This window comes from Piliocolobus tephrosceles, chromosome 6 (assembly GCF_002776525.5).
Source record: "Piliocolobus tephrosceles isolate RC106 chromosome 6, ASM277652v3, whole genome shotgun sequence".
NCBI classification, from domain to species: Eukaryota; Metazoa; Chordata; class Mammalia; order Primates; family Cercopithecidae; genus Piliocolobus; species Piliocolobus tephrosceles.
In genome coordinates this window covers 129,419,731-129,441,181 of record NC_045439.1, presented here as the reverse complement: position 1 = coordinate 129,441,181, position 21,451 = coordinate 129,419,731, and the positions used below count along the sequence as shown (strand labels likewise).

General features: G+C 42.3%; 1 protein-coding gene across 6 annotated transcripts in view; it reads right to left on the bottom strand.

Moving 5' to 3' along the window:
* Positions 1 to 21,451, bottom strand: part of TTC23 (tetratricopeptide repeat domain 23) — a 111,443-nt gene that overhangs the window by 2,727 nt on the left and 87,265 nt on the right. For 4 of the 6 annotated variants that reach the window (XM_026455449.1, XM_026455448.1, XM_026455451.1 and 1 more), the window contains exons 8-10: positions 20,875 to 21,002; positions 15,170 to 15,319; positions 257 to 339 (exon numbers count right to left, since the gene is read on the bottom strand). In XM_026455449.1, the coding sequence (XP_026311234.1) occupies positions 257 to 339; positions 15,170 to 15,319; positions 20,875 to 21,002 (361 nt within the window). The other 2 variants (XM_026455452.2, XM_026455453.1) reach the window with 2 other exon arrangements.

The following is a 21,451-nucleotide window of genomic DNA, read 5'->3' as shown; positions in this document are numbered from 1 at the left end:
AGGGGCTGGTCTGCAGGAAGACAACATCCAGCATATATTTCTGACTTAAAGGATGAATGTTTTCTTAAATATCTGGGCAAGGAATTTATTTTACAACTTGGGTTTCAAAGGAACTTGTCCTTTATGGAAGTTATGGGAAGTCAGTAAACCATTCCAGAGCAGGTTCCACAGAACCTTCTAGAACCAGCTTCCTCTTGAGCTTCTGAATGGAAAGGGAATGAGATACTTAGAGAAAGTGTGAGGGAAGCCAACTCACGTGGAGAGGATGCCCATGGCCTGCTGGGTGGCCAGAGTCCTTTTGTCCTGTGGTCCGTATAAGAGGGTCTGGATCTGGAGACACTGTAGAACACCAAGCAGCTATCATAAGGCTATGGAAATGTCACTGAGAGCAGGAAAATAAGGTCTCCCTTGAATGAGAGAAAGATCACTTCATTCTTAGACCCTGCTGTGATGGAATTAGCACGTTCTTGGGGTTTCTCCTAGTGACTGACCTTTGATTTGGATGTTCTGAGGGATCTAGGCAAAAATGAACAGTTTTAGCACTGTTTCACAAAACTCTCTGTGACTTACCTGTATGCAAAAAATATATTTACAAGTAGTATTTTTAAAAATAAAGGCAAGAACCTTGGTACTGACCAGAGCATGGGCTCCAGTTTCTATTTTTAAATATGGCCCTTGCTATATAGCCTGGAAAAGATTTTAAAAAAAAAAATATTTTTTTTTTTTTGTAAACACATACTTTACTTTTATTAATACATGGGCTTTCCATACTCTTTACTACACAGCAATGTCTTAGTTATTAGGAGTCAAATACTCAGCTTATGGATTATCCAGGGCTGGCTTTGGCTTGATTTCTTCTTTCTGCTTACTTTAAGTCTTGCCATTTGATTGCTCATCCTAGGCTAGGGCAAATCGAGGAGAGGAGAAAGATTAAAGCTGTGCCAAAAATGGCCAGAATCATTTTGAGAAAGAATGAGGTGCAGGAACTTGCTTTACTGGATGCCAAGACCCTTTTATTTGTTATTTTTTAAATAAAGTAATTAAGACAGCACATTAGTCAGCCACGGTAGACAAAAAGACCAGTGGAACAGGGCAGAGAGCCCAAGCCTTGACAGATGACAGAAGTGACCTTGCAGGATTGGTGAGGAAGAGGTGGGCTAGTCAATAAATGGTACTGGGACCTCTGGTTTTCCAAACAAGAAAATGGATCACTACCCCAAATCAAACACAAAAAATTAAGCTCAAGAAAGATTTAAAGGACTAAATGTGAAATGCAAAACTTGGAGCTTTTAGATGAAAATACTGGTTTTTTTGTTTGTTTGTTTTTTAACGGAGTCTCACTCTGTTGCCCAGGCTGGAGTGCAGTGGGGCGATCTTGGCCCACTGAAACCTCCACCTCCTGGGTTCATGTGATTTTCCTGCCTCAGCCTCCCGAGTAGCTGAGATTACAGGCACCTGCCACCACACTTGGCTAATTTTTGCTTTTTTTATTTTTTATTTTCCTAATTCTTTTTTTATAATTCTTATTTTTTTAAAATTATACTTTAAGTTCTAGGGTACATTTGCACAACGTGCAGGTTTGTTACATATGTATCCATGTGCCATGTTGGTGTGCTGCACCCATTAACTTGTCATTTACATTAGGTATATCTCCTAATGCTATCCCTCCCGCTTCCCCCCACCCCACGACAGGCGCTGGTGTGTGATGTTCCCCATGAAGTTTCACCATGTTGGCCAGGCTGGTCTCAAACTCCTGACTGCAGGTGATCCACCTGCCTTGGCCTCCCAAAGTGCTGGGATTATAGGAGTAAGCCACCATGCCCGACCGGAAAATATCTTTATTATCTTGAGGTAGGGAAGTATTTCTTAGACAACATCTGGGCAAAGCAAAAGTGAAAGACTGATAAAATGTAACTATATGAAAACCTAAAATATTTGTGCACCAAAATTCACCATAAGCAAAGTAGAAAGACAAACCATGCTGAGGAAAGATTCTTGCAGTGTACAGAAATGAGAAAGGTTTAACATTCGGAATACATGAAGAATTCCTATAAGGTAATGAGAAATACCAAACCAAACCAAAACCTCTCAATAGAATAACAGTCAAAAGATATAAACAGATTATTCAAAGAGTTGAAATCTGATGACATAAACATGCTTAATCTCATTAATAACCAGAAATACAAACTAAAACTTCAATGAGGTAGGTACCATTTATTTCACCCATCAGCCTGCAAAAACTACCAAGCTTTGTTAAAGATACAAAGCAACAAGAATTCTTTTATATATTGATAGTGGGTATTCAAACTGATATAGTCCCTTTGTAAAACAATTTAGCAATATTTAGTAATATATATGTAAACTGATATGTGTATACTATATATGTATGTGATATATAAATGTTTGATATATGTATGTGTATATATAACCACATACATGAATCTCATGATTACAACGTCAAGGGGTAAAAGAAAACTACAGATGAATACATATATATTATAATTTATATGAAGTTTTAAAACATGCCAAACAAAACCATAGTAAAATAAGAGCATAGGAATGATACCGAATTAAAAAAAGTAGCTATCTGGGGATGGGGTAGGTATACAGGGGACTTCAACTGGATGGGTCATGTTTTATTTCTTATATTGAATAGTGAGTTCAAAGGTCTTTGTTATGTTATCCATACTTTTCTGCATAACTGAAATATTTCATAATATATATTTAAAAAATTGGATGAATTGTGCTACATGGTAATAGCTTGAGTAAAAAAAGTGTGAGGGTTTGGGGACCTACTACTGAAGGCTGTTTATTCATTCTGATCTGCCAACCATTTTTAGGTCTTCAAGAAAATTAAAATGCAAGCAGCCAATTGCCTTTGTCTTTATAAGCTGTGGAAACTATAAAAACTGTCTGAATGTTTCAGTCTGAGGAATTGAGAATGTGGTTTTTGAATCTGAGAATGTGGTTGTCCTTTGAAAATAGTAACTATCACATGAGAATATGACAGGATTTTTTTAAATAACAGAAAATATTCACTATTTCTTAGTCATTTGACTAAGAAATATACAGTATCAAGCAGTAGTAAACTCTTCTCGTTCTTTTATTTAATGCATAATTCAAATTCTACAAAGGCAAGGATCCCTGTCCCTCTGTCCAACAAGCCCTTGACTTTCTAAATCTGCACAGGGACCTTGGCCTAGCCTAGGCAATGGGCTGAGCTGCTCATTCCGTGGGGTTGAGCCAACGTTGCTTTAATGCTTTAGGTTGTTGTGACCCTAGAAATTTAGGAACTTTGACTAAGTTCCGTTGCTTTGAGGGGAGGGGATGGGGACACGTTCATGATACCCATGGTACCTGAGGAAAACCCTTCCAGCACTCTGCTTGGGTTACAGCTATTGGAAGCCTGGGCACACTGGGCCTAGCAGAGGGGGTGGTGCTCAGAAAGGGCCACAGAGCAAGAGAGGCAAGATGCTTCCCCCCACTGTCGCCCATCAGTGAGAGGCCCCTCTCTCTAGCATTAACATTTCTTACCAGAATAGACTTTATTTTTGCCCAGAAATACCTTCACTCAGTGTAAAAGATCAGGGCTATTTTTAAAGCCACCCAATCTTCCCTGTGTTTATATATTTATGAGTGCCTCCGATGCAGCTCATTTTGAGAGGTGATGTTGTCACTGCTTGTCGTTAATTCATTCACTGTGGCATTAGAGTTTTACTGACACTGTAACGATTAGTTGAGACAGTCTCAGGTCTCAGTTCACTCTGCCTTAACAGATTGCCTTCAAAATCTAATATTCGGGAGGAATTTCCATCCTACCCCTTTGGTGACTGAAGCTGCTTCTCCCTGGCCCCTCATTCTCTAGGGATAGAAATATACTATTCGCTGAATATGCATGAATCCCTGGGAAGAATGAGAAGGCAACTGACAGTGCTTATTCAAATTATCAGTGGGTCTACTCACCATCCCCACTTGTTACAAACCTTTGTGCTGATCATTTTCACTACTATGTTCGTAGAGAGAGTGGAGCTGAGAGAAGATTGTGGTTGGGTCAAGAGATCCTTTTCAGTAATCAAGCCCTGAAGAGGGGAGCCCCATCCTTACCCTATCCCTAGACCTTTGTCAAAACTCAACTCTTCCTGGTATTAATATATTTTTTCCCCCTAAGGTTACTTATCCTTACTAAGGAGATTTGCCGAAAATTCCAGCTGAAGTGAAAAGAGATGCAAAGGGGTGTCAACTAGGAGACAGAAACAGATCCTCAGCCCCTCACTAATCCCTTGTGTGATTACAATGTAAGGTCAGGCACCAAGGCTGGAAAAAATGGTCATCCATTAACTAAACTAGTCTTCCAAAGATAGCTTTTTAAAACAGCAAAATAACCCATTATGGACTTCTACTAGAAAATGTTTTATATAGTTATATATTTATCTAAGAAACAAACTGAATTTTTCAACATTCTGCTGTTCTTAGCTAAATTTACTTAAGCATTTTTGTGTGAAGTAGGTGTTTTGATTCTTTTGTTAAAAACATAGGCATTGACAGAGAGGAAGTCAATAAATGTTAATGGAACCTACTGGAGCCAGGCATTGTAAACATGCCGCTGAGCTAAGTAAAGAACTCGCCAAACCTTGACAGTAGAACATTCTCCACCATAAATAAAGGTACTCTGTGCTCCCCAGATTCTTCTGAGAGGCAGATATGCTCCTCCTTGAAATGAGCCAATAAGGGGTGTTTCTCACTTTTCTTTAAAGTGAACAATAAACTGAACTCCTGAGTGTCCAGATGAATTTTAGGAGCCATTCCTTACATTGCTCTTATTCTCTTTGATTTTATATGCAGGGTTGTGAGAAGTCATTTGTGTTTCTATTGTTCCTTAAATACCAAACAGGGAGCTTTTCTTTCCCTTGCAGGAAGACAGAAGGGAATGTCTGCTTTTATACCAGCCTGCAGGCTGTCCCTAAATGGGGCCATGTTTGTCTTGCTCACCACTGTGTTCCAGGGCCTTGCACAACCCCTGGCACACAAGCAGATGCAGTAGTTGTTAAGTGAGTGAATGATTAAATAGGACAAACACGTAAGCTGGGGAAATTCTTATATGGAGTCTAGACTCCTTAAGACACAGTTGGACCCTAGGGTTCCAGTGGCTCATCAGTTATTAAAAACCTCGGCTAGGGAAGTCCCACTGGGTGTGTGGTGTTAAAAACTCTCGAAATTACAGTCCAGCCTTCAATAGGAGAAAGATGGCTGTTCACTATTTGCTGCTTACTCTTAGGACTCATTCGGAAAGCTGGGGTAGTTAAGAGACAATCTTAAGCATTTGATGCAAACTTTCAGAATTCTTTTTGACATGACTTTGAGGTTTGAAAGCTAGCAGTCTAAGGAGCCCAGGAGCCAAGAAAGCTGGGATAGGTGCTATCAGTTAGCCATCTTCCTAGCTGTGGTGCCTTTGAGCTAACACCCTTCCCAGTGTGGACAGAGGGGTGGCTCAGTGGCAGCTATGGCATCAGGGTTGGGTGACTCACTATACTGTCATTTAAAAACCCACAGTAATTCAATACCCAAACTCAGGAAGAATATTTTCTGTTTTAGGGGGATCTGTGAAAACGTGCAGTTGTTACTGAGGGCCATTTTCCTAGCAGCATCCTGCAGAAGTAGATTGGTGGTATCTCCCTTCCTCCCTTAACCTCCTGCCTAAGGTCCCAGAATTGCATCGTAACTTCTATTGAGGAATTTCAGATGATGAAGGTACCGATGGAATACCTCCTATTTATTAATGGAGACAGTGCAGCAAGGACTGCAACTAAAGGGTCATTTAAGTTACAAGGCTACATGACTCCGTAACAGAAAATCGAGAAAAGCATACTATTCATTCCTGGTAAGGTTCCAAGTCAGGCTTGTCAAGCTATTACTTGTATTTTGTACTTACATGAAATGAAAAAGCTAAAGAAAGGTAAATTTAAAAAAATGCTCCAACGCTGAGGATCTGAAATCACTACTCTTCTTTACACACATTATCCAATGCCAGATTATGTCCACAGGGGAGAAATTACTCAGAAACTTGAAAATTGTGCTTCTGTTTTCATGTCAATTCTCAAGGCTGATACTAAGAGAAAAGATGACTCCGGAAGCCTTACTCCTTGGAAGCGTGAAACGTGATACATCTTTCAAGAAATACAAGTACGCTTTCATTTACCAACCATTACAAGGCAGGCAGAAATGACTAACTTGGGGGAATTGAAGGAGTAAACCAAAACATAATTCATCAGACAGCCTTCCCCTACAGAAACACAGTTGGGGTAGTGGGTGGTTTTTCTGAGCCGCACAGAAACCAGCCTCGTCCTGGCTGGACGCATGTCTTCGTCCACATTCGCCACTTCCTGAAGCAGGTGTCTGCTGAACACCTGCAACACGCCAACCCTGTGGCTACTTCAGAGATGCAATGGAGGATGGGCAGAAGTGGGCATTGCTCTCAGGGGGCTTCCAATGGAGTGGCGGAGACAGATATTTTTAAAATACACAAATAAACATGTCATAACAATCTGTGATAAGAGGTGCAAAAGAAAAAAAAAGACAATGGGGCTATGAATGAATACCAGGGGGTGTTGGTGGTGGTCGATTCAGGGTACCTGGGCCAGCAGAGGCCTATGTGAAGAGGTGTCACTGGAGTGAGACCTGAGGACTGGGGAGTCAGCAGGTGAAGAACAAACAGGGCAGGATGGGGATGGAGGGAGGTGATGGGGATTGGGGGGAGGAGGTGGTGGTGGTGGGGGGGGTGGGGAGGGCTCACAGGCAGAAGGAATTCCAAGTGTGTGTTTGAGAGAACACACCCCTGCATCCTCTTTTTCTCGGTCTATGTCTCTCTCTCTGTCTCTGTCTCTCTCACACAGCCCTGCAGCTCCCCTACTTGGAGGGCCAGTGATCCTATGGCCTGAGGACTGAGGCACTGGTTGGTGGGTAGGGAGCCTCCCATGAGAGAAACACAGGGAAGGTAGGAAGGGGGATGCTGGGCTTTGCAGGGAAATGGGAGATGAAGGATAAAGGGGGTGAGGTCCAGCCACTGCCACCCGCACAGCTCCTCAGAGCAGACTCTTTCAGAAAGCTCTCCCTGAGTATCTCCTGGATGCCAGCCCCGGGGGCATGGATGTCATCCTTGCTGTCTCCCTCACTCCTCACCTCCAGGTTGCCAAGTCCCATGGGTTCTATGTCCTTATCGACATCCCTCGACTCCCCCACGACTTTGTTCCATCCCTTGGCCACTGTACTGGAGCAAGGTACTATCATCCTTCTCCACAACAACTGCAATACAAATATTTAGAAAATAAATGCATTGGCAGGACTTGCTATTGAGAGAAATCCTGCTGTGTACCCACACAGAAATTATGGTTTCTTTTTCAAGTGGAGCCGGCTTTTTGTATAAAGGCTGGATTTGCCTATTTCTAAGCCAGCCAAGGAAAGGGATGCAGACTCTTAATGCTGGGCCTTCTGAACTGCCTTCTCTTGGCAAATTTCCCTATTACATGGAGCTTAGCGATCTGGTTCAGTCCTTCCTGAATCTGTGCTATCTACACCAGCCATTCCTGACCATTGCTCTTTCAACTTGTTTAAGGTTACACTAGATTTATGTAACAGGAGCTTTTGCTTTTCCCTCCATCCCTGGACATGTACCCATAAACTCACTGTTTCCAGCGAAGCTCTGAAAAACTGCTGGAAAGCCTCAGGCCGGAATGGTCTGTCCACACCCACAGTTCTGCACCCCTCCAGACCTTGTGGGAGAGTTGATGACCCTCTGAGGCACTGTACACTCACTAAGCCATGGTCAGAGTTCTGATGTTTGAGGAGCTTTCCACAGCAAATGTAGCCTTGTCAGTGGGCAACCTGTGTACACTACAAATCAAGTGTTTTCCAAGGGAGAGCAAACATGGAGGGGCACTGTGTCCGGGTGCCACAGCTGGGCGCGCCCAACCTCAGGAGGGTGCCTCTTCCCTGCAGCTGATGATGTCAGGGAGGCCTGTGGTCAGGAGAACTGGAATTCTTATTCCCACACAGCCTATAGTGGGCAAGGGAGGCTCCACGTTCATTCTTTTTTGTTTTTTGAGATGGAGTCTCACTCTGTCTCCCAGGCCGGAGTGCAGTGGTGTGGTCATGGCTCACTGCAACCTCTGTCTCCCAGGTTCAAGCAATTCTCCTGCCTCAGTCTTCCGAGTAGCTGGGATTACAGGCATGCCACCACCACACCTGGCTAATTTTTGTATTTTTAGTAGAGATGGGGTTTCACCATGTTGGCCAGTGTGGTCCTGGACTCTTGACAGGTGATCCACCCGCCTTGGCCTCCCAAAGTGTTGGGATTATAGGTGTGAGCCACAGCGCCGGGCCTCCAAATTCACTCTTAACCAAGATAAGAATGAATGACCATGACCCCTTTAACAATTGGCTCTCATTCTCATATAAACTGATTTACAAACATCTTCAAGTCACGAGCGCTTGAAGAGTCTTTAAGCACACTTCTCAACCCAAGAACAAGACTTTTTATGTGCAATTAATGTCATTATGACCTTCTCTTTAAAAAAGGTGGGCTGTTGCGGTCCAACAATGGGTTAGTCAAAGATGATTAGAAAAATCAGGATCAAGGACAAATGAGGCTCTACACATGAAAACAATGTGGAGTAGCATGGTGGCTCTGTGGGAACTCCAAATTTGGCTCTGGATTTTCTGGTATATCCAGGACAACAAGGAAAATACCAAATATGCTAAAGGGAAAGTAAAGCAAAGTGGGCCACTGGTGGAATTACAGGGAATGGATTCTAACATAAGGTATGGCCTTCCCTAGGAAGGCTGTGTGTATTGGCCTGCTTGGAGGAATGGCTGGAATATATCAGGGACTCGATAGCCTGTTCTCCAGTCTTGACTTATGACCACATAAGACCTTCCTAGGCCGGGCGTGGTGGCTCACGCCTGTAAGCCTAGCATTTTGGGAGGCCGAGGCAGGCGGATCACAAGATCAGGAGTTCGAGACCAGCCTGGCCAGCATGGTGAAACCCCATCTCAATTAAAAATACACAAATTAGCCAGGCATGGTGGCACGTGCCTGTAGTCCAAGCTACTTGGGAGGCTGAGGCAGGAGAATTGCTTCAACCCGGGAGACAGAGATTGCAGTGAGCTGAGATCGTGCCACTGCACTCCAGCCTGGGCGACAGAATAAGACTCCATCTCAAAATAAAAAAAAAAAAAGACCTTTTTAACATTGGCTTTCTTGCCTACAACCTCTGAATAAAAACTATGTTCCAACTCCTTTCTTAAAAAGATTCATTTTATGGGCTTTGATTTTTTTGAAGAAAGGGGTCACATAAAATTATTTCATTCTTTTATGGAAATGTTTAATGCCCACAGCTAAAGTAGTGAGGCCGTGGATTGAACCCTGCTGAAGATAGTACCTAATATAGAGGCCAGATGAAGGCTGGACCCAAATCTGACTTCACACTGTTCTTGGGCTCAGCATACTCCTGAGGTGTTCCTGATCTATGAAGCAGCCTTCAGGAATTCTTTCTGCAGCCTTTCACCTGATGAAAATGTTGGTGATGATGCCCATCCTAGAATACAATCAGGTTTCTATGTTGTACAAGTAGGTGAACTTTTGCTGTGGAAATTTCCATCTGGAGCCAAGAGAATTCTGTGATTTTCCCCTGCAGGCAGATGCCTTTAAAAGGCAGATCAATAACATGGTTTCCTTTTCGGTGATTTAATCCCGCTGTGTGCCTTGTTTCCCAGGCCTTCCTGTTTTTTGTTTTTCATGCCTGTGGGGCCATGCCTGGACCATTCAGCGCAGGAGGGTACATCTGGAAAAGCCACTGTTCAGTGGGTTCCTGCTACTGAGTTGAAAACTTAGGGGATGCAGCTGTTGCTGTGATAAAAACAAGAGACACTTGTCAGGCAGTGTTTAGCTTTAGGAACTGCTGGCTTCACAGAGTTGAGTGCTAAATATGGCATTTGAGAAACTGCAGTCAGCAGCAGATGTGAAAAGCATGTTTTAAGTCCCCATTTGCGCCCTCGTATTCACAGAGCAGTCAGCCTGTCCTCAGACAGGTACATGTGGAGGAGTGGAGATCAAAACTGCATGCACCACAGTGTACAACCTTCAGAAATACAAGTATCCATCGTTTCTCTTGGAGTCTGGCAAACGGTCAGGTATCTTTAAGATGCCAATGCTATTGTTTTCAGGACTGATGGTAAACAAGGCCAAATCAGGAAAAAGGGGCCACCAACTTCTACCACAGGCTTTAGGGTGATGCACCTGAGAGTTTCTTGAAGCTGAGCTGATTTTTAGCCTCTTGGGCGGCAGTGTGGCCCAGAGCAGTGTTTCTCAGCCTCCGCCTAGGAAACTGGCCAACATGCAGAACCCTGAGCACCTGGCCCCTGCCCCAGAGACTCTGATTCAGAAGGTGACCCTGATGCAGGGGGCTCAAGAAGGATACTTGGTGAGCCACTGGCATAGAGGAAAGAGTCGGGCCTTACATAAGAGTAACCTGCCCACAGACCACTGGCTTACTTCTGGGAGCCTCAGGCTCCTTCTCTGTTTAACAGAGCTATGCAGGTTTGACCTGTGAAGATGAGGAATGATGTATGAGCCGTACCTGGCAGCAGTGAGTGTGCGGTGGGGCACATAAACCAGTTCAGTCCCACCGGGAGCCAGCAGTGACAGTGTAAAAGTCTGTGTGGTCCTGCTCAGCCCTGCTCAAGTTTCTGTGTATCTCTGTTATCATTTGCCACCCTCCTCTATTCTGAGGTCCTTCCCCTGCCTGGGGTGCAGTGGCTGGGCTGAACCCTAGGAAGAGTTTTTCCAGATGTCATCTACCTTCTTCAGGGGAGAAGTGAGGAGGGGGAAGGAAAGCAGGTATTCTCAGTGGCAGGCAGCACCTTGGCTCTGCGTTTTCCTCTCTCCTGCAGAGGTGCTGATGGTTGGAACAGCTTCCCAGTGGCCTGCATGGCCTGCACGCAGGCAGTCTCTGGTGCTCATTAGAACAGCCTCACTCAGTTCATCTCATTCAATCCCTAAAACTGTGGGATGGAAGAAGGACAAAGAAAACTGAGTCCTCTTGTCTCCATTCTTGGTCCACTCCATTCCATCCTCAACACTATCCTCATAGTGATTAAAAAAAAAAAAATTCCAAAGGACAACTCTAGACCCATTGTGCCCTGCTTAGCATTCCCTCTAAGCAGCATTCCCAGCTGCTTAGAGCAAGGCTCAGAAAAATTTTCTGCAAAGGGCCATATGGTAAATATTGTAGATGTAATAGTCCAAGAGACAAAGTTGAGGCTATTAGGTAGGTGCAGCACTTACATAACCAGACAGAAGACAAATTTCTACAAATTTCTTTTCATATAATAATGAGCATTTTTTTTTGGCAATATAGTTCTATAGTTCTACTAATGAGAAAAATAGATAATTCAATAGTTCTATAGTTCTATTAATGAGAAAAATAGATAATTCAAGCGATTTTCCTGCCTCAGCCTCCCTACGTAGCTGGGATTACAAGTGTGCACCAGCAGCTAATTTTTGTATTTTTAGTAGAGATGGGGTTTTACCATGTTGGCCAGGCTGGTCTCTAACTCAGGTGATCTGCCCAGCTCGGCCTCCAAAGTGCTGGGATTACAAGCATGAATCACCACATCTGGCCTCAGGTATTTCTTTATAGCAATGCAAGAATGGCCTAATATACCAACTCTTAGGGTTACTGTAGGAGTTAAATGAGTTAATATACACGAATTGCTTAACACGGTGCCACTGGTGTAACAACCACTCAAAAAGCACTGGCTCTGTTTTTACAGGGTCTCACTCTGTCACTCAGGGTGGAGTGCAGTGGCATGATCTCGGCTCTCTACAACCTCCACCTCCTAGGTTCAAGCAATTCTCCCACCTCAGACTCCTGAGTAGCTGGGATTACAGGAGTGTGCCACCATGCCCAGCTAATTATTTGTATTTTTAGTAGAGACAGGGTTTCGTTGTGTTGGCCAAGTTGATCTCGAACTCCTGGTCTCAAGTGGTCTGCCTGCCTCGGCCTCCCAAAGTTCGAGGATTATAGGCATGAGCCACCGTGCCTGGCCAGCATTGGCTCTTACTATATGGAGGTGACAGATGTGGAAATGCAGGGCATCTGCCACCCTCAGCTTCCGTCTTACCTCTCCCTCACCAAAATGTCTTTGGCATATGGGTAATGTTTAAATTATTAAAAATGATTGATCTAATATATTTCTTCCTGGCTAGACTGGGAACTCACAAAGACAAGGATCGTATTTGTCTTGGTCACTGTTTTCCCTCAGATCTGGCTAGCACAGTGATTGGCCTATTGAAGGTGCCAAGTAACTATTTGCTAACTAACTGATAAAAGATATGTGTCACCTCACCAACAAATAGGTGTCACACGTTACAAAATCTAGTGTCTTTTGCAGCAGAATCAGAAAAATCATGAGAGAAAAATACTTGATTTATAGGATAGCCCCTCAGAACTAGTTAATTCTTTTGGTTTGATTAATTATGTTACTTAGGATTTCCCAGGTTTTCCCCATTTTGAAACTAATTAATGTAATGAAAACATATGATGTAACTTATGAGATATATTTAGAATAAAAGAAAATTTCATATTCATAAACAGATTAATAAAATGAAAACAAATGAATTAAATTCCCAACTCATAAACACAGAAAAACAATTTTAACAGAGCAAAACAAAATAAGGTACAAGGACAGAAATAATAAAGATAAAATCAGAAATTAAGGAAATAGAGAATAGGATTTATGGGATTAAAGTCCTGGCTCTTTGAAAAAATTAACAAAATAGACAAACTAAGTCAAGGAAAAAGGGAGAAAACCAAAATATAAAACTAAGAAATTATAATGGGAAAATAACTGTTAAAAAGTAGAAAGTTTTAAAATTCATGAGACCACTTTTCAAATCTCCATGCGAATAAATCTGAAAATGTAAGTGAAATGGATAATTATCTAGAAAAATACAGTTTGCCAAAATGACCCCATTAGGGACAAAAAGCTTCAACGGACCACTTTTTGTAAAAGAAATAGAGAAAATTATCAAGGAATTTCCCTACAAAAGAAGCACCAGGCCTAAAGGATGTCACAGAAGACACAAACCTCCAAAGACTACAGAGTTTCAATGCTACATAAATTCTTTCAGTGCACGAAAAATAAGGTAAACTTCCAAATTATTTTTATAAGCAAATATAACATTGGTCCTTAAACAAATAATGCATACAAATATTGGCACAAAAATCCTACAATAAATGTTAGCATATAGAATCAACATCTGTTATGGTTTGAATGTGCCTCCCAAAAAGCATGTGTTGGAAACTTAATCCAAAATGCAACACTGTTGAGAGATGGAGCCTAATGAAAGGGGATTAGGCCATTAGGACTCTGCCCTCACGCACAGATTAATGCTGTTATCTTGGGAGTGGTTTCATTATGAACAGCTGAGTTTGGCCTCCTTTTCTCTCTCTCCCTTTCTCTCTCTCATTTCCTTTCACTTTCTGCCAAGGGATTATGCAGCAGGAAGGCCCCTGCCAAATGTCAGCCCCTGGATCTTGGACTTCCCAGGCTCTAGAATTATAATAAATAAATTTATTTTCTTTATAAATTGCCCAATCTCTGGTAGTGTGAAATAAATTTATTTATTGTGATTTATTTAAATGATCTAAGAAGAACCATCTGATAATCTCCACTGATGCTGAAAAAGCCTTTGGTAAAATTCAACATTTAGTTCTAATTAAAAAAGCACTCATGAAAATAGAAATTGATGGATACTTTCTTAACATGATAAAATATATAAACCTTAATTCTAAAACCAGCATCTATTAAATGAAGAATCACTGGAGGCATTTACACTAAGATCAGGAACATGGCAAAGATGCTCATTATTTCCACTGCTGTTTATTATTATATTGGAGGTATAAGCAAATGCAATTAGACAAATGAAATAAATTGGAGGCATAAGAACTGGAAAGCATAAAGTAAAACTAAGTCTATTTGCAGATGATATAATAGAATACCCCCAAAACCTGGGAGAATCAATGATTGAATTAACTCAAGCAATAAACGAAGCAATTAGCAGGATATAAAATTTACCGAGAAACCAACTGGGTTCATATGTAAAAAAATAAATCAAAAGATATAACAGTAGATAAATCTCCATTTATAATAGTAATAAGGAAGATCAAATGGTTAGAATTAAACTTAATAAGAAATATACAAAACCCATATGAAGAACACTTTTGGATGTGCCTGAAAGATATAAAAGTAGGCATGAAGAAATGGAAAGATACCCCTTGTTCTTGGATAGAAGAACTCAATATCACAAAGTTGTCAATTTTCACAAGATTTATTTAAAAGTAATGCAGTAAAAATACCAGCAAGCTCTTTATGGAGTTAGACAAATTGATACAGAAATTCATGTAGAAAAAGAAACATGGAAGAATAGCTAGAACACCTGATATTCTAGCAAAAGAAAAGCCATAAGGGGTGTCTACTCCTATCAATTAAATCATTCTGTAAAATCTCTGGAGTTAAAACTGTGAAATATTGACACATGAATAAACAGAAAGACTAGTGGAAGAGAAGAGAAATCTAGAAATAGACTTAAGTCCATAAGGAAAATCAGTATATGATGAAGGTGTTATCTGAAGTCACTGGAGCATAGATGGGCTCTCTAATTAAATGGTGCTGGACAACTGGGTGGCCATTTGGAAAAAAGGTAAGATTAGATCCATTCCTCATGCCATCCACACAAATAAACTCCAAATTTAAAAGAAGAAAAGGAAGAATGACAATTGAAGAATACGTAAGAGAATTCCTCTATAAACTCAGTATATAGAGAGAGCACCACAAACATAAAGGACTGATAAATTATACTATGTAAAAAATTAAAAATATTTGCGTAGTAAAAATAATTGATAATTCATTTAAAAAACATATATGTCTAAGAGGCTTACTATGTCTTTTACCCAAAAAGTATTAGCTTAGATCTACCACAAAAGTGATGTCATCTTATCTAAACAAGCCACTTCTAAAGTTTCATTTAAAAGAACCACCATGAGGGAGAGAAATTGACCTTGGAGAGGGGAGGGAGAGCCTACTCTTGTGTTCGTACTGGTTCCAGCTTTACCTTCTTCAGTTTCTTGTGGGCCTCACTGTGGTTCCCCTGCACCAGGTCTGCTCCTCCCAGGAGCCAGTATGTCTCTGCCACCTCGGGACTGAAATCGCCAAATACTCCCACTTTGGCTTCCAGGGACTCTCTCAGGATCGAGGTTGCTCTCTGTGAAAGGAACAAAAAGCTATCTAGTTAACAAGTTCAAAGGCTGATTAAGATCAGTGCCTCTTAAGAAAATTACATAACTTGTATATTTTCACATGGGTGTGGTAGTCTCATGAGCTGAGCCTATTCTCCTCTTGTATTAGTCCGTTCTCATGCTGCTATGAAGAGATACCTGAGACTGGGTAATTTATAAAGCCAAGAAGTTTAATTGACTCACAGTTCCTCATGGGTGGGGAGGCCTCAGAAAACTTATAATCATGGCAGAGGGCACCTCTTTCATAGGGCAGCAGGAGACAGAAGTGCTGAACAAAGGGGGAAAAGCTCCTTATAAAACCATCAGATCTTGTGAGAATTCAGTCACTATCACAAGAACTGCATGGGGGTAACCGCCCCCATGGTTCAATCACCTCCCACAGGTCCCTACCATGACACATGGGTATTATAGGAACTACAATTCAAGATGAGATTTGGGTGGGGACACAGCAAAATCATATCACCTCTGGTTGAACAGGAGTCAGGAAACAACACAAATGTGAAGAAAGGTGTAAACTATGAAGAGAGAGGACACCTGGTAAAATAAACCAGGTAAAGGACACCTGGCAAAATAAACCCACTCAGCCATTACAGGAATCCATTTCAGTTGAGTAGTAAGAACAAAAGCTGACATGGATCAGTCCTCACATGTCAGTAATTGTGCTGAACACACACAATTGTGTGTAATCTCATTTAATTTTTGCTGTCTTCTTTAGATGGGTAAAATTTTAATCCTCATTAGGCAGAGGAGGAAACAGGAACAGAGCAGTTAAGAAACCTGCTCAGAGTCAGAGGACTCAGCTATGTTGGTGCTAGGATCTGAATCCAGCCAGCAATTTTCATACTTGTTTTTTTTTTAAAATACATCTCAGCAGATCTTCCATTTTACAACAGCAGGTGGAAATCTGGAGTTTTTTGTTTTTTGTTTTTAGACAGAGTCTCTCTTTGTCTCCCAGGCTGAAGTGCGGTGGCATGATCCCAGCTCCCTGCAACCTCCACCTCCCAGGTTCAAGCGATTCTCCTGCCTCAGCCTCCCAAGTAGCTGGGATTACAGGCGCCCACCACCATACCTGGCTGATTTTTGTATTTTTAGTAGAAACAGGGTTTCACCATGTTGGCCAGACTGGTCTTGAACTCCTGACCTCAAGTGATCTGCCCACCTTGGCCTCCCAAAGTGCTGGGATTACAGGTGCCCACCACCATACCCAGCTAATTTTTGTATTTTTAGCCGAGACAGAGTTTCACCATGTTGGTCAGACTGGTCTTGAACTCCTGATCTCAAGTGATCCGCCCACCTTGGCCTCCCAAAGTGCTGGGATTACAGGCACGAGCCACAATGCGCGGCCTAATTTTCATACATTTTAGTCCCATGCTTTTCTCCCTCTGTCCGCAATGCCATTCTTACAGAAGTGAAAATACAGTGTTCCTGGGCAAATTATCTATGTATAGAACATCCTGAACACACTCCAGGCTTTACCATTCTCATAGGAAATCGTTTAGGAAACTGAAAGTAAACATTCCAACATGATGTGACATTTTGTTTGGTTTATCCAATTTATTTATACTAACATGGAATAAAAAATATGAATTGGTCAGGACACATCATTTCCTGATACTAGCTTCTTCGGACACCAAAATATGCGGGGAAAACCCTGTTAAAGTATGTCAATCCTCCATACTTCCTCCAGAAATTCTTCCACGATCTTCCACATGAAGGCACGACATCAGCTGCAGAGCATGGATGCTGAATTTGACTGCCAAATACAGCACGGACCATGGGAGCTTCCTCATGACACAGCCCCAAAGGTGTCCTGAAAGTGCTCCACAAACAGAAGGACAAGGGGGGCCTTTAATCTTTTTGTTGGCAATAATACAAGTCAGGGGCTAGGGCTGGGGTAGGGGAACCACATTACATGTGCTGATGAGGCAGAAATCAATTTCTCAGGTGAAAGAGGAATCTCTGTAGAGGCAGAGTGATTGTGTAACTCACCAGTGAGGCCCCACTGAGGTACATGAGGGACTAGAATTTAAATCTAGACTTGCCTGAGGGTAAAGCCCATCATATCTCCCAACTTCTGAGAGCAAGGACTTAGACTGATGAGAGTGTTGGGTTTGGTAATATTTCTGTGGGAATTGACTGGCAGATTTAGAGGAGCCAGTGATGGGGAGAAGACCCAGGGAGACTCCCTTTCTCAAATGAAGCTTTGGCTACTGTCTACAGCCTGACTGGGGAAACGGGGTAGATGTGAAGGAAGTTAAATGGCACGAGTTTCTAGGAAACTGAGATGGCATCAACCTCTGCTAGGAAAAGCTTAATGGAGAGGAGTGAAGAGTAAAGAGGACTTAGGTGGGCTGAGAAGAAGGTATGGGCAACTGGGAGCACAGGAGGAGCACATGGCCTGTTGACAGCCAGTGAGTGACCAGGCTGAGGAAGTCAGAGAAGATTCTTGAGCAAAAGAGTGGCATAACTAGAAGACAAACCCTCGTAAAGTAGCTTAACCTGTGGCAGAGTGACCTTCACTTACATTTTACCTTAAAAGGCATTTCGGCCCCCAAAGATCATGTTCCACAGTGCCAATGGCCACGTGCTGTGGGAACATCTGGGATGGCCTGAGCACAGCCCCATTCTTGGCTCTGGGACTGTCCTTGGGCCCGGCCCTTGTTGGCCATGTTTGGCTGGGCAGGGGGTGCCACACACAGGGGTGCCTGGCCAGAGCATGGGGAGGGCTGAAATCCAGCCTCTGGTCCCCTCCAACATGGGCGGTATCTACCTGAGGAAGGGGCAGCTTTTTCTATTATCATAAGGGCACTGGATGGGCTGGTAGTGGCCCTAGAATGAAAAGAGCCAGTTTGCTAAAATCTTTGAGGGCAGCTTAGGAGAGTGAGGTGCATCTTTTGATCAACACTGATCTGGGTGACCGGGGCAAGGGCAGTGAGGCATAGCATCACTGACAGTGAGCACTGGCTGACTCAGCAAGACACGATGGTGGGAAGCCAGACAGTACAGACGAACTGATGCATGGCCCATGGGAGTCAGAACAGCCAGCTGGCCTGTGGCCAAACATGCATCCACCTCTCTGCTCATCACTCCTCACCACAGGCAAGAGGGTCTCCGCTTTCACAGGTTCAGTCTAGTTGCAAGACAGATGTTAAATATCCACGTGAATATATACTTACAAATATTTGATGACATCAAATAGATTCTGTAAGGAAGAATAATGGGGAACGTCTAAATGAAGCCTGGGGGAGAGGATTCAGAGAAGCTGATAAGAAATGAAGAATGGGTTAGCATTGGCCTGGAGATCAATGAGGAAGGGCCTTCCAGGAGGAGGAAACAAAAGCTGGCACTGCCTGGAAGTGGGAATTAGAAAAGGCAGTGTGGCAGGAACATGGATCAGGGAGAGGAGGCAAAAATGAGTCTGGAAATGTCAGTGGAGCCCAGGTCATGGACAACACCGTGGGCCATGTCAGGATTCTAGTTTATCCTGAGGGCATCGGGGAGCCAGTGGACTGGCTTTTACAAATTAGTGTTCACTGGTCAGATCTGCTTTTTGGAAACGTCACCATGGCTTCCTTATTCTGGGTAGATTAGAAGAGGGCAAGCATGGAAAAAGCAGCTGAGAGACAGGAACTTGTTACAGCGGTCCAGGCAAGAGATGATGAGCGGCAGGACTAAAGATGGAAAACAATGGATGCCCCATTATTCTGACCTGAGCACTCCCCTTAAGTCTTCTAGAGATGTGAGGGGAGATGGGGAGGGAATATGATGCCCCTGGAAGGTATTTCTCTCCCTGGGGTTGGGTGACCAAGAAAACTCCCATTTGTCATGGTGATTGTGGCACTACTTTGGCCTGAGAAACATGGGTATATCTACATAAAAGCCCATGTTCCCTAACTGAGAGAAGATGGGGGTAGTGGGGGGATTAAGGATGAGAAAAGAGCTGTGGGGGAGGAGGTCTACAGATGGCAAGGGAAATAAAGTGTTTCATTTCCAAGATTTGCCATGATAGGTTAGAGTTGAAAAAAATATATAATGAGCCCTCCATATCCATAGATCAAAAATTATATGGGAAAAAAACAAAAATAACAATACAACAATAAAAACAATACAAATAAAAAATAGAGTGTAACAACTGTTACCATAGCATTTACATTGTATTAGGTATTATAAGCAATCTAGAGATGATATAAAGTACTCAGGAGGCTATGTCTAAGTTACATACAAATATGACACCATTTTGTACAAGGGCTTGAGCATCCTTGGAGTTTGGTATCCTTGGGGGTTCTGGAACCAATCCCCCATAGATACTGAGGAACAACTATGTATATAGATGTGTGTGTGTGTACACATATATGTACTGTGTACATATGTGTGTATATATGTATGCATGTATAGTTTTCTAGGAAACTGAGACGGCATTAACCTCTGATAAGAAAAGCTTAACAGAGGCGGGCGCAGTGGTTCACACCTGTAATCCCAGCACTTTGGGAGGCTGAGGCGGGTGGATCACGAGGTCAGGAGTTCAAGACCAGCCTGGCCAAATGGTGAGCCCCGTCTCACTAAAAGATTTTAGCAAACTGGCTCTTTAGTAGAGCCCCGTCTCTACTAAAAATACAAAAAAATTAGCTAGGTGTGGTGGTGGGGGCCTGTAATCCCAGCTACTCAGGAGGCTGAGGCAGAGAACTGCTTGAACTCAGGAGGTGGAGGTTGCAGTGAGCCGAGATTGCACCACTGCACTCCAGCTTGGGTGACAGAGCGAGACTCTGTCTCAAAAAAAAAGAAAAGTTTAACAGAGAGGAGTGAAGAGTAAACAGGACTTAGGTGCACTGAGAAGAGGGTGTGGGCATATATGCACACATACATATATATACACATACATATATACATATATATGCACACATATATATATATATATATAATTGTTCCTCAGTATCTGTCGGTGATTGGAGACATATATATGTATTAATATGCATATACACACACATATACAAAAGAATAAAGCCACGGTATGCTAGGCTTTGCAAGGAATACGTTTCCAAGGGTTTAATTACCAATGAATATAAGGTCTGGGATTTGTTCTATTTTTATAAGCCATGTAAATCATGCTTGTATGAATCAATACTAAACAACTGAGCTGTAACTTCTGCACCGTATAGTTTTCCTTAGATATGCAAATTCCATTCATTACCCAAACTGAGGAGAGAGGGATTAGACACACTAACTGCCACACTATTCCAGCCAGATCTGCAGGACTTCAATAAGCAGGGCCTGTCCACTATTTCTGTAGGATCTTTTGTAGGTGGGCATGACAATCTATATTCTCATGAAGTCTCCTAGCTTCTAAGAGCAAGTATCTCTGGAAGCTGCCTGAAAGGAGCCCTAGCCTTATTTATGTGTCCCTCTAGAGACTGGCACATGCTTTGCACACAATAGGTGCTTAATGGATGCTTGCAGAGTAAAGGAGTAGCCCTTTGGATATCAACTGTGAATAACTAGACAATTGTGATCCAAACTCACTCACCTCTTTTTGTCCAGTCATTTGTAGAAAATGGCAAAATTCATCTTGAATTGAAAGAAATTTGGCTCTTCCTATCCCTTCAGAATCCTTAAGATGAGTCATGCTCTCTTGAAAATACTGCTCAGCTACATCTGAAGAAAAGCATTTATTATAACTTTGAAAACTGCTCACAGATTTGAAATGGAAACAGAATAAATATACTGTTAGCAGTGTTGAGCTATTTGAAAAGAGGTATTGGGACAAGAAAAAAAAAAAAAGACTACCCTTTGCCCATTAATCTGCCTGTTTCATTAGAAAGAATTTAGGTCTCGAAAGATACCGTAATCTACTTTCCTTAATTTTCATACATCTAGCTTTCCCGGTGATACATAAAGAAAAGTTACTGCAAAAGAAGAAACTATGCCCTAGATCTGAACACACTGGTAAGTTTTCAGGTTGATCAACCATCAGTTCTTCCTATAACCTTAGTTATAGGGTAACTATAACTTTACTGAGGGTAGGACTCTGAAAGTTCACTTATTTTGATGGATTTGGAGGGTAATCTTGGTACGCATTTCTAAAACATGAAAAATCTGGAAAA